This window comes from Lynx canadensis, chromosome X (assembly GCF_007474595.2).
Source record: "Lynx canadensis isolate LIC74 chromosome X, mLynCan4.pri.v2, whole genome shotgun sequence".
In the NCBI taxonomy this organism is placed as follows: Eukaryota; Metazoa; Chordata; class Mammalia; order Carnivora; family Felidae; genus Lynx; species Lynx canadensis.
The window spans coordinates 7,654,452-7,666,227 of NC_044321.2; the positions used below are offsets into that span (position 1 = coordinate 7,654,452).

The 11,776-nt window shown below is 50.0% G+C and overlaps 1 protein-coding gene across 1 annotated transcript; it reads left to right on the forward strand.

Moving 5' to 3' along the window:
* The first annotated feature begins 242 nt into the window (after positions 1-242).
* Positions 243-10,854, forward strand: LOC115507457 (cytochrome c-type heme lyase). Its single transcript, XM_030305813.1, has 7 exons — positions 243-366; positions 925-1,068; positions 3,128-3,279; positions 5,614-5,762; positions 6,609-6,728; positions 8,818-8,904; positions 9,465-10,854. Exons 2-7 carry the CDS (start codon positions 957-959, stop codon positions 9,661-9,663), a joined length of 819 nt encoding a protein of 272 aa, XP_030161673.1. The 5' UTR covers positions 243-366; positions 925-956; the 3' UTR covers positions 9,664-10,854.
* The last annotated feature ends 922 nt before the right edge of the window (positions 10,855-11,776 follow it).

The window sequence follows — 11,776 nt, forward strand, 5'->3', positions numbered from 1 at the left end:
ACCCCTCTGCGGCTTAAAGAAGCCATGGGCAACCTCACCCTAGGGAAGTCTCCGGCCCAGCCAGAACTCTCCCGGCCCGCGCTGGCTAGGAGGGGCGGGGCCAGGGAGCGGCCCTCGCGCTTATAGGTCGAGGCGGGAAGGGGCGGGGTCCGCTCCTCCGTGATCGACGGAAGCCGTTCCTCCTCAGCCCGCGCCCCGCCTCCCGCGCGCCCGGAAGTCCCGCCTTCGGAAAAGGAAGTAGCGGTGCGCTCGAACGCCAGCGGTGACCGCGAAGGCAACGGTGACCGAGAGAGGAGAAGGCGGCGGTGGCGGGCTAGCGGTTAGAGGCGGGGCCGGCTCCTCGGAGCGGCCCGGGACTGGAGTCAGGTGCGGAGGGGCAGGCTGGCCGAGGCCGGTGGGTTTTGGGGTCCCGGGACGGGGGTCCCAGGTGAGACACGCAGGGACCGCGTGAAGACTCTGGCCGCGTCCTCCCGTCCGCGGTCCTTTCCTTCCTCCTCGAATCCCTTTTCTGCCCCGTACCCTTCCCTCATTCCCAGTCCTTGGTTAAGCCCGGGTCTGGGGTTCTGGTCTGGGCTGCCCTCTCCCATCTGGATCACCACTTTGAGGACCCCCTGCTCCCTAGACCTACACCCCCCTCTCTGTGGTGTAGTTTCTCAGGGGCGCCCTCACCTCACCCCCAAAATCCGGACATCTTAGAAACGTGCGTCTAAAGAGTGGTGTGGTGTAGATTTCGCACTAGTATTTCCTAAAGGGGTTAGTGTATTAAAGCTATCCCTCAAAGTGGATACCCTGCCCTGTAGGTTTACAACAGGATGACAAGGGGGAGGAACAAGGGTTGGGCAGATTAAGAATACCAAGGGAGTGGTCAGAGGCCAGGCATCAGCATTAATCGGTTTCTTTGCTTTTTGGCACGTGTGAGTTTAGAATTGTTTGGATTCGGCCTCGCGGTTCCAACCATGGGTTTGTCTGCGTCTACCCCTGCTGTTGCAGTTCAGACCTCAAATGCTTCTGATCATCAGACAGCATCCCCGCCTTCAGGATGCCCCATGCATGAAGGGAAAATGAAAGGTAATCGACCCTTTGTCTAGAAAACAAAAACAAAAGGGAATTCCCAAAAGGATTAGGATAGTGCGTGAGAGTGAAGTGATTGCTCCATATCTTAGCTCTTACCCCCCAAAGTTTGCCATCGGCGGTTCTCAGCCTGGGTGGCCACCCCTCCACCCCCCCAGGGGACATGTGGCGGTGTCTGGAAGCATTTTGGTTTGTCAAAACTGAGAGGACGTGGTGCATGTAGTGAGTAGAAGGCAGGAGCCCCGCTAAACACCCTGGAGTGCACAGCACACGCCTGCAACAAAGAATCACCTGGCCCCGCATGTCAGGAGTGCTATACTGCCTTTCCCCTCTACCATTCAAAGTGTCAATCTTTTCTGGGTCACTGATCCCAGCTGGCTGTTAGAAAACACCTGCTTCGTCTGCATCTGTCTCCATTCTTCTTATATGGAGAAACCCTGGAAGAGCACTGTGTCTATAAACGTGTGGCCTGAAAAACGCTTGCTTGCCTTGTAGTCTTTCATTGCCTTGGTCAGTCAGCAAGAATTTACCCACCGCCCACTCTTCGCCAAGCACTGGTGGGTTTTGTTTGTTTTTGCACTGAGAGAACAGCAACATACAGAACACAAAAAACTTCTGCCTAATGGAGTTCACATTCTCATCTTCATAATCCTGTGTGGTAGGTTTTCTCCCTATTTTATGGTTTAGGAAACTTAGAAGTCTCACAGCTGATAAGCGGCAGAGCCAGCAGAAACTCTGTGACCTGGGGCCGATCATAGAGCCCTAAACAGGCTTTGATTTCATTTACCGTGTATCCAAAAGAGCTGTCGGCCTGATTTGTTTGCATTAGTAAAGAATGCGGGTATTTGTAGGTGACTAAAGGGGCTACTGGTATTTTCTAACAGCCAGCTGGAATCAGTGACCCAGAAAAGATTGGCACTTTGAATGGTAGAGAGGAAAGGCAGTATAGCAAGTCTCTGTTCAGCCCTCAACTGGACAGCTATACAAGATCCTAGTGAGAATGAGGGTCTGGGAGGAGAATCGGAGGACAGGAAGTGAAAGGAAACTTGTCTTTGGTGTGTAGGTCATCCAGAGTATTCTTGGTGTTACTGCTGCTTCCTGACACAGGGATTCCTTACTCGGGCCAGCTGTCTTCCCGGGCCATGGCTCTCCTGGTGCCTGCGCCTCTCCTGAGTCTAAGACCAGCTTCTCAGTCCCCACACTTGCTTCCATTAGCACCCTGGAACCTTGGGCATCAACTGCCCTTCTCACTGCTGCTCTTATAGGTTCAGACCTTCCCTTTGAAGTGGCATCTGGGTCCTATGCGGATCGTGGACCGTTTTCTTTAATATATGCCTTTTGTTGCTAAATATTTGCTATCTACCCATGAGGAATAGAACCTTGGCCAAGGAGTAGTTTTCTGTGCCTTGTTTCCATCCGAGAGCAAACACAAGCAGAGTGGCATTCAGACTTTTCTCCAGGAGCCTTTTTGAGGGCTCCTTTGTTCATTTTCATCTCCTGTGTTCAGTACCTGAGAGAAGGTATCAGGAAGCCGGGCCTCTGGTGTCCTGATCGGGGCTGGGCCTTTTCTGGAACTTGTGAATAGAAAGGGAGATTTGGTAAAACGTGGCCGACCCCCCCCACTTAGGTTCCTCTGCAACAGCTCGCTGCTGGGAGCCCAAGCAGGTACCTTCTAGCCCATTACTAAAACCATGGAACGAACGATATGTTCCTTTGCAAGTGTTGAGATTTTTTTTTTTTTTTTTTTGTATAGTTGTGCTGAGGGCATGGCACAATAAGGGAGTGAGTACCCATTTCTCTTTCAAGGGGAGAATAAATATCTAGAACCATCTCCTGGTCTTTAGGATCTTAGAATGTTAGCTAGCTTAGCTCTTGGCAGCTTGAAACAGTATGGTAACAGTGTTACCACAAAGTAACACTTTTTCAGTACCCTTCCAAGTTATTCCCCCTTTGATGGTGATCCCTGGTCAGAAATCTAGCTCTTTAGGGCCCGGATTGAGAGAGCTAGATGTCCTGCCTTTGTGGTCACACTGTTTTTACACTTCGTTTACTTCAGGCTGTCCAGTGAGTGCGGAGCCACCTGAGCCAACTTGTGAGAACAAAACGAGCTCTGTGCCCACCCACCAGGACCGTGCATATGAGTACGTGGAGTGCCCTGTCACCGGCGCCGTGGCCGGCAGTAAGGAGGACCTGGACCCTTCTAACCTGGTAATTCACGTTCGGCCCCCCTCCCCACAACTTGTCATACAGAGATGCCTTTGTGGACTCCCAGGACAAATGGCTGGCTGCTAGGATTGATTCTCTCTTCCTCTTAAGATACAGAAGTCTCATATTCCGTCCACACTGAAAATCTAGAAGGCATTTCTAAGTATCGTTTCAGAGGGTGCCTGAAAAAGAAAACCGTGACCACCAAGTGCCAGAGTAGGTTGACTGGAAAGAAGCCACACCACAGGAATAGTTCCTTTGGGGATAAGTGGAAGGCAGGAAGTCCCATGAGGAGTGCAGTTAGGATTGGTAAAGGTGTTTCTGGTCTTGGGAAACCTCATAGGCGTGAGGCTGATGAGGGCACTTTTTCCGGCCCAGCTGGGTGCCAGCCTGTGTTGAGAGTCACTGGTGTGGTACAGCGTCCCGTGGCAGCCACCAGTGGGATGGTGTGACAAAGCAAGGCTAAGACTAGCACGGCCTCACTACATTTTGCGATAGTGCGGGAGGTGGGGGCTTCCTGTTTGGAATCCCATTTTAATGGAGAGACAGACAGACTCAGATCTGTAGTTTAGAAGGCCAGAACAGGGTTCTTAGAAGGCCATGGTTACCAAAAGTATTTAGAAATCTTGGCCAACGTTTGAAGGAACTAGAAATACTTAGTCTGGAAGAGAAGGGCTGTGATATATATGTGTGTGTGTTCGTGTGTGTGTATGTTATGTATGTAACGATACCAGCAACTAGGTGGCTTGTACAGACATTTATTCTCACAGTTCCAGAGGTTGAGAAGTCCTCTTGGAAGATGCCAGCAGCTTCAGTCAATTTGGAGGGACACAGACATTCAGCCTCAGCACTCAGTAATGACCCTGCCAAACTCTAAGGACACTGCTGTGTTGAGGAGGAAAGTGGACAAGATCAGGGCTTCTCTGCCTTAGCACCGTTGACATTGAGGCTGGTGGGTTCCTTGCGGTGGGGGCTGTCCTGTGCTCCATAGGATATTCAGCGGCTTCCCTAGTCTTTACCCACCAGTTGCCAGTGGGACCCTCTTTACTCGGTCATGACAACCTAATGTGTCTCCTGACATTTCTAAAAGTGCCCTCGTTAGACTACTGTTCCAGGTAACAGTAGTTACTAGGGAACAGTACTGCTGTTAGAGAACAGCCTAGTGGTTCAGAACATGGGCCTTTTGGAATCCCACAGACCTAGACTCTTACCCCATGGGATCGTTACACGTAGTAAGAGTGTTAATAACAGCCGGCGTTTCTTTTAGTCGCATCCGTAGCCCTCACGCTAAGCACCATACACGCTTTTGAGTAATTCTCATAACCACCCTGTGCAGCCAGTAGTGTCAGCGTCCCCGTTTTTAGAGCGGAAGCCACTGAGAATGATCAAGCGTGCGGTTTGGCCCGCATCGTTCAGCCAGCATGTGGCAGATCCCAGACTGAATCCCACCTGCCTCTGATGCGAGTCCTTAAACCCACTGTGGTGACCGTGCACATCATTCTAACCAGGGGCCACGTTGTGACTTAATAATAAATGCGGATCTGCTCGAAAATCCTGCATACTTCCAACACAGAAAAAGTTCTGTGCCAGGGGTTCTCAGCCTGGCTTGATGTTTGCCCTCGGGAGGACCCTGGTTGTCACGACTCGGGAGGAGGGGTACTGTTGGGTAGAGACCAGGGAGGTTGCCAAATACCCTACAGTGCTCGGAACAGACCCCCGTAACCAAAAGTTGTCCAGCCCCAAATGGCAGCGGTGCCCGGGGCGAGAGCCCCTGGTCCAGGGCAAGTGTTTGCACAGCACTGTTGCCGCCCTTATGTCTGGGAGGAAGGATTCTTCCCCTCCTTCCAGTCCGCCAGCGTGCCGGCGTCACTGCTCCTCTCTAATGTGTTCAGCCCAAAGACGGAAAGCATCAGCAGGTTCGTAAAAGCAAAGAACATGTAAAAAGAAAGTGGTGGTCTACATGTATCTTCTGAGACTCTTCCTCAGAAGACCAGGCATTTTTGAAGAGCCCGTCATTGAAAGGGCTTTAGAAATGTCTGCAGTCACAGTGATCATTTTTACTTCTTAATCCTTGGGGAGAAAGAGACAGAAAATGTAGCCACAGTGTGTACCTACCGTTTGTGAGAACTCCTTAACAAGGAAAAACAACTTTAGAACTAGAACTCTTCAGAACAACCAAATCAGCTGGCAGGTCTGAAATCGTGACGTCACTGGCTTGATAGGGAACCTGTGCCTCATGCGTGATGATGCACCGCTTTCCAGAATGTCGTCGATTATATTGTTCGTTTCCACTTTGTGTCTATCTCCAACATTTAAAAACCTGCTCACCTTGTTTAGATGCCGCCACCCAACCAGATGCCGGCCCCGGATCAGCCATTTGCGCTGTCTACGGTGAGGGAGGAGTCATCCATTCCGAGAGCAGATTCAGACAAAAAGTGGGTTTATCCTTCTGAACAGATGTTCTGGAACGCGATGTTACGCAAAGGGTGAGTGAGCATGTTAGGGTATAAATTTGCTCATCAAGTTCATCTAAGAATGAATGTTAAAGAGGTTTTTATCCCCAAAACATATAGTAAATTTTCATAAGCTAGACAGTATATAACATTCAGCCGATTTTTCAGACCTACGAGAACGTCAGTACAAAGGCCAGCGTATCAGTCAGGATTCTCTGGAGAAACAGAACTAACGGGGTGTGTGTCTTTACAGATGTAAAGAGATTTATTGTAAGGAATTGACCTCACGTGATCATGGAGGCTGAGAAGTCCCACGATCTGCAGTCAGCAGGCTGGAGACCCAGGACAGCTGATGTGTAGTTTGAGTCTAAAAGCTGGCAGGCTGGAGACCCAAGAACTGTTGTTTTCATTCCGGTCCAAAGGCCCGAAAAAACCATATCCCGGCTCGCAGGCAGTCAGGCAGGAAAAGTTCCCTGTTATTTGCAAGAGGCTCATTCTTTTATTTAGACCTTCAACTGATCAGATGAGGCCCACCCACATTAGGGAGGGCACTCTGTTTTACCCATTTAAAGCTTATTTTCCTCCAAAATGCTCTCACAGACACACCCAAAGTAATGTTTGACCAAACATCTGGGCCCCCCATGGCCCAGTCAACTTGACACACGAGATTAACTTATAGCCAGTAATAGATGTTTAAAAATTCTATTACGTGAAGTACTTAGAAAAAGTTAATCAGTGGTACTGACTGAAAAAGTGTTACTTTATGGTTCCTTGATCTGTGTGCAAGTGGTTTTTGGTGACTTGGTGAAACGAATATGTGGGTTGATTTTATGGCGTGATCAGTAATGTTATCAAGTTCTACCAAATGTCCTTTCCTAGGTGGAAGTGGAAGGATGACGATATTAGTCAGAGAGATATGTACAATATCATCAAAATTCACAATCAGAATAACGAGCAAGCCTGGAAGGAGATTTTGAAGTGGGAAGCCCTTCATGCTGCGTAAGTATGTCTGAGAGCTTAAAAAAAAAAAAAACATTTTTCCATCATCTTTCTTATTTGGGCTCTGCTTTCTAGAGTTTTAACGTTGTATTCAAACAGTGTGCTGTTGTAATACAACATTTTAGGTGGTAGGTCTGTTTCGGTGACAGTTGTGTGACAGACCCGCTCCCACCCAGCTGCGTGAAACGGCAACCATTTTATTATGCTTGTGGATTCATTGGGTCCCAAGTGCAGAAAGGGCAGAGCAGGGGTGGCTCATCTCTGCTCACAACGCCTAGGGCCACAGCCAGGCTCTGATCGGGGGTGGGCTTGACGGCCGTGGGCCGGGATCCTCTGCAGACTGGACCATTTCCTCACCTGGTGACTGGTGTCGGCTGTCAGCCAGGACACCTGCCCCTGGCTGCTTCGGCTTCCTCACGCCATGGTGACTGGGTTCCGAGAGCTAGTGTTCCCGAAAACTCCAGGGTAGCTACATCTCCCTTGATGACCTGGCCTCGGCAGTCCCGGAGCATCACAAGCCTTCCCTGGTTCAGGGGAAGGGGCCGTGGTGCCCGCCTCTCAGTGGGAGGAATGTCACAGTACACGGAAGGCACATGGGGTGGGAGATGGCCCGGTGCTGTGCCCCAAGGGTGAGGAGAAGAGCAGTTCCGTTCCCTCAGCATCACTGAACCCCCATCAGGACCAGACCTCAGGAGAGGTCTCAGCAGTGGGCCTTTCCCTCGGGGGAACAGGTGCAGCAGTCACGTGTTTGTCGGCAGTGGTGGGCCGGAGGTCTGTGGGAGCCGGGGCCCCTAGCCCCAGGGATTCTAATTCAGTAGGTCTGGGATGAGGCCCAGACTTGGCATTTCTAGAAAGACATAGATGCCACCGGTCTGCAGAGTCCACCTCGAGAACCATAGGGGTGGGGGATGTCTGCACAGAAAGCCAGATTGTATCATCATTGGGGGATTACATTTTAAATTTGTGATAAAATGGGATTAACTTCTTGGCTAAAGTCCACTTAATGATTTCGTTAAGGTATCCCAGCTTTTAAATATTTGAACTCTGAGATTCATTAGTAGCCCTCCGTGGGTGTCACTGCTGGACACCAGGCCTGGGAGGGGTCCGTGCGAGGAGGGAACGGCAGGGCACCCAGGACTCCCCTCAGCGACCCGAGACCAGCAGGAGCCATGTTCCCAGCTCACCGATGAAGCCACCCACAGGTGTCTGCAGTGACTAAAAGCCCACTGTAATGAAAGCCACCTGCCAACTACTTGCAGTGTGACTTTGGAGCAGAGAGAGACCAGGAGAAGTCTACTTTGTCAGTTTCACCCCTTTCCTAGTCATTTTCCGGGGTCCCTCAAAATTAAGTTGGCCCTTTAAAGACATGCTACAGCCTCCAGGAGAAAGCTTGCCTGGGTCGAGTTTACTTCTTTGCTGGCGACCCTCTTGAGATGCTAGCGAATGGTTCGTAAAGGAAGTACAGGAACTCGGATGGGCCTCGGGTAGGGCTCAGTTACACTGGGGCTGGTTTTCTCCCCCCGCCCCGTCATTAGGGCCGCCAAGGTTGAAGCCTGTCCTCAGGGTGACAGCAGCTAACAAGACAGGTGGCCTCGTATATCCTGACGTGAAGAGCCGGCCCATCGCTGATTTCGTTTGTTCCTAGGGATTCAGCCAGCATTTTTCTTCATAAAGGCTTTGTTCACTGGTTTCAAATGAAAGAAGGGTAGGATTTTCTTGTGTTCGTCTTAAAAAACCCAGCTGCAGCATGTGAAAGAAGTGTCATGCCCGCTACTTAACCTTTTATCTTTTTCCTAAGAACGTTGCCCTTTCCACCAAATGTAAAGTCCATTTCCTCACTCCTGGAAAGAAACAGCGCAGATATTTGGAATGAAGTGGAAGGAGTGGAACAGACTTGACCCCGAAATAAAGAGCAATATTTTTAACGAAAAGGGATATTTCTCTGAATTGTTTTCGAAGTTCTCTCACTCTGTAAATGTGATACGTAAAACACACACAGAAAAACGTGTGTTGTTGAAAAACTGCAACATCGCATTTCTCAGAGGGGGGAAAATATTTTAATAGGCTTTTCTTGTTGGCGAATTTCTAGGGAGTGTCCTTGTGGTCCATCGTTGATCCGGTTCGGAGGTAAAGCGAAAGAGTACTCACCAAGGGCAAGAATCCGTTCCTGGATGGGGTGAGTGGCGGCGCACAAATGTTACTTTACACGCCTCGGGTCAGGATCAGCTTTCTCTCGGCACCTAAAGCAGACAGCCTCAGGACTGCAGTTCCGTCTTGCAAAACTCAGTGCTCAGCTGCAGGTTTCTTCCTCTCCCTCAAGTGTGCCCAGTGGTGGGCAGATTTATTAGGGTTTTGTGACTTGTCCCCTGTCTGATTATCGTAGCACGGAATTCACTTGTCCTCCGTGTTCTCGGATCTGTCCTCTCGCTCCTTCCCGTGGTCTCTGTGCATCTGAACGCTCCGGGTCCCTCTCTGTTCCTCCAGCGTAGACAGACTCCGCTCACGTTTGGATCGCTGCAGCGCCTCCTGGGACCTCCCCGGCCCGGGTCTCTTTTCTGTCGACTGCTGCTCTGCAGACAAACGAGCCGTCGTCTGACCTGGGCTGGGCTCATCGCAGCCCTTCAGCAGCATCTCCCTTCAGCGCAGCAGACCGATCCTCTGAGGCTCACCTCCCCGGTTGGGCGTGTGACCCCGAGAGCAAGCGCTTTCACGCTCACGAGCATGTTTTCGTTTCAGGTACGAGTTGCCTTTTGACAGGCACGACTGGATCATCAACCGCTGTGGGACAGAAGTCAGGTATGTCATCGACTACTACGACGGCGGCGAAGTTAACCAGGACTACCAGTTCACCATTCTGGACGTCCGGCCCGCTTTGGATTCTTTTTCGGCGGTGTGGGACAGGATGAAGGTCGCGTGGTGGCGCTGGACCTCGTAACCGCCGCTCCGTTAGCGATGGGAAAATACGAGCTGTTTTTTTCCTGAGCGATACATTAAACTCTTCCCCAAACCGAATTGCTCTCGTGATGTAATGGGAATGTCAAGTGGGTCGTGACACTGTATACCTAGTGAGGGTCCCATGCACCGTGTTCTTTTGTTTTCACCTCATAGTTTATGCCAGATCATTCTAGGTTTCCTTCCCACTTGGCCTCAGTGGGAAGCAGTCCCTTGGGTTTTCCTTTCGCCACAGTAGTGCCCGTGCATTTAATCTAGAAGAGTGAACAACCTCACATGTTCATGAGGAAGAGTAAGGAAAAAAGGGGCTCCCTTCGAATTTTAAGAAAGATTCTTTTCCAGGGGTTGTGCCGTCATCCGTACGGTTTAGGAGCGCACCCTTAGGAAAACGCAGAGGTGTGCCCTGGGAACGCGCTCGGCAAAACTAAGGCGCGTTTCAGCTCCACGAAGTCTCGGTTGTGAGAATTGCTCAGGCTGGGCCTTGTTAGAGAATAGTTTCAAGACCCACATGATTTGATGATGCGCCTGCGTTGGTGTATATGTTTTCACTTTTTAAATATGTCCATTTCGATTCCTGCCATCCTGGTACGGAACTCCGCTCCCGCAAGCAGGTCTCGTTGCCCGTGACGTTGGACGTGTTCTCCCCGCTCCGAGTCCCATGTCTTCTCCTGCCTGAAGCCCTCCCTCCGGTCAGCCTAACCCGAACCTTAGAGATTTGGTGCAAGTCACCGCGCCAGGACGGTCCCTCTCGAAGACAGGATCCTATTCTGTTGAGTGTTAGAATTCACAAGAAGAGTATTTTCCCAGATACGGAATGTTTGTATCAACTCACTGTCTCGGTGCAGATGTTTTTTTGCAGGGAGCTCTTAAGTTTGCCGCTGAAATGCTTTTCTGCCCGTGATTCCTAAACTGGCTGTTCTGCTTAGAGCAGCACGTTACTGTTCTCTTAAGCATTGCCAATGTTAACCCGTTTGATGTACCTTGAATCTGTAATGTTAGGTTAGTGGAAGGAACTGGCAGTCTGCAGCGATTCACGTGACGTGGAATTTCTTGGTTGTGTCGGTATTGTGTGGTGTTTTCAAAATCTGACAGCTCTCAACTCTTCTACGTGTCAAAATATTTGTATATTTTAAAATAAAATAAAGCTGATAGTTAACAGGTTTTGATGTTAAGAGTAACTTCACATCTCCCGGTCATTTCTCCAGACAGAAATCACCTGTGCAGAAGTGACGCCGTAGTCTCCCTGGTAGCAGCCGTTTTGTCATCCGTGAGTCACATTGGTAAACTCCTGAGAAAAGTAATAACCGCTGGCAGTTTTTTGGTCCTACGTGCCATTGAGTGAGTGTAGGATAAGGTGTTGTTACGAGAAAGTGTTGTAACACTGCGCCACAGGCAGGGGCTCCCCCCGTTGACAGACCTACACGGTTTCTCGAGAAAAACCTCATCCACAGTAAACTGTCCATCGAGGCTGAATGCAGGATCGATGTAGTCCAGCCTTCCACCGCTCCTGGGAGAGGTCATAGCCCACTGGATGTCAGAGCAGTTGTGTGCCTAGATCATACCTGCTCATATCTGGGGGCCAACACTTCTCCGCTCTGACAGGAGATGCATTTGGAACATGAACTCCATTTTGGATGTTCTCTGAGGTTTTAAATTAAGTCTTCTCTCTCCAGTATTCACACTATTCAGAAGCAGAACAAACTCCTGTCGTTAGGGCAAGTATTAGTGAACAAGGCGGGGCTGGAACTGGGCTCGTATATCTCCCTGGAATATTCCCTAGCAATTCCCTATGTCTAGGGAGCTATGCCCTCCGTGTCGTCCCGGGAACACGACAGGCAAAAGGGGCAGCCCCGATCAGCACTCAGTCTTTCAAGGGACAGTCTATAAGTGAAAGGGTGGTAAGTTCTAGATTTCCAATTTAAAGATAGGCTGTGGTAATCTAGGGGGACATGAGTTCACCTAAGTATTTTTGAATATATACTAAATGTATAGTTAACTGATTACTGAGTCACCAATACAGTTAATTCTCTAGCAGAGCTATTCCTAGCTGAAATGAGATGCAGAATTCATGCCTCACCTCTGCAGTGACTATGGGA

Coding starts and splice junctions, on each gene's coding strand:
- LOC115507457 (XM_030305813.1), top strand. CDS start 957: ATGGGTTTGTCTGCGTCTACCCCTGCTGTTGCAGTTCAGACCTCAAAT. Junction 5,763..6,608: donor AACGCGATGTTACGCAAAGG/GTGAGTGAGCAT, acceptor GTCCTTTCCTAG/GTGGAAGTGGAAGGATGACG. Junction 8,905..9,464: donor AGAATCCGTTCCTGGATGGG/GTGAGTGGCGGC, acceptor TTTTCGTTTCAG/GTACGAGTTGCCTTTTGACA.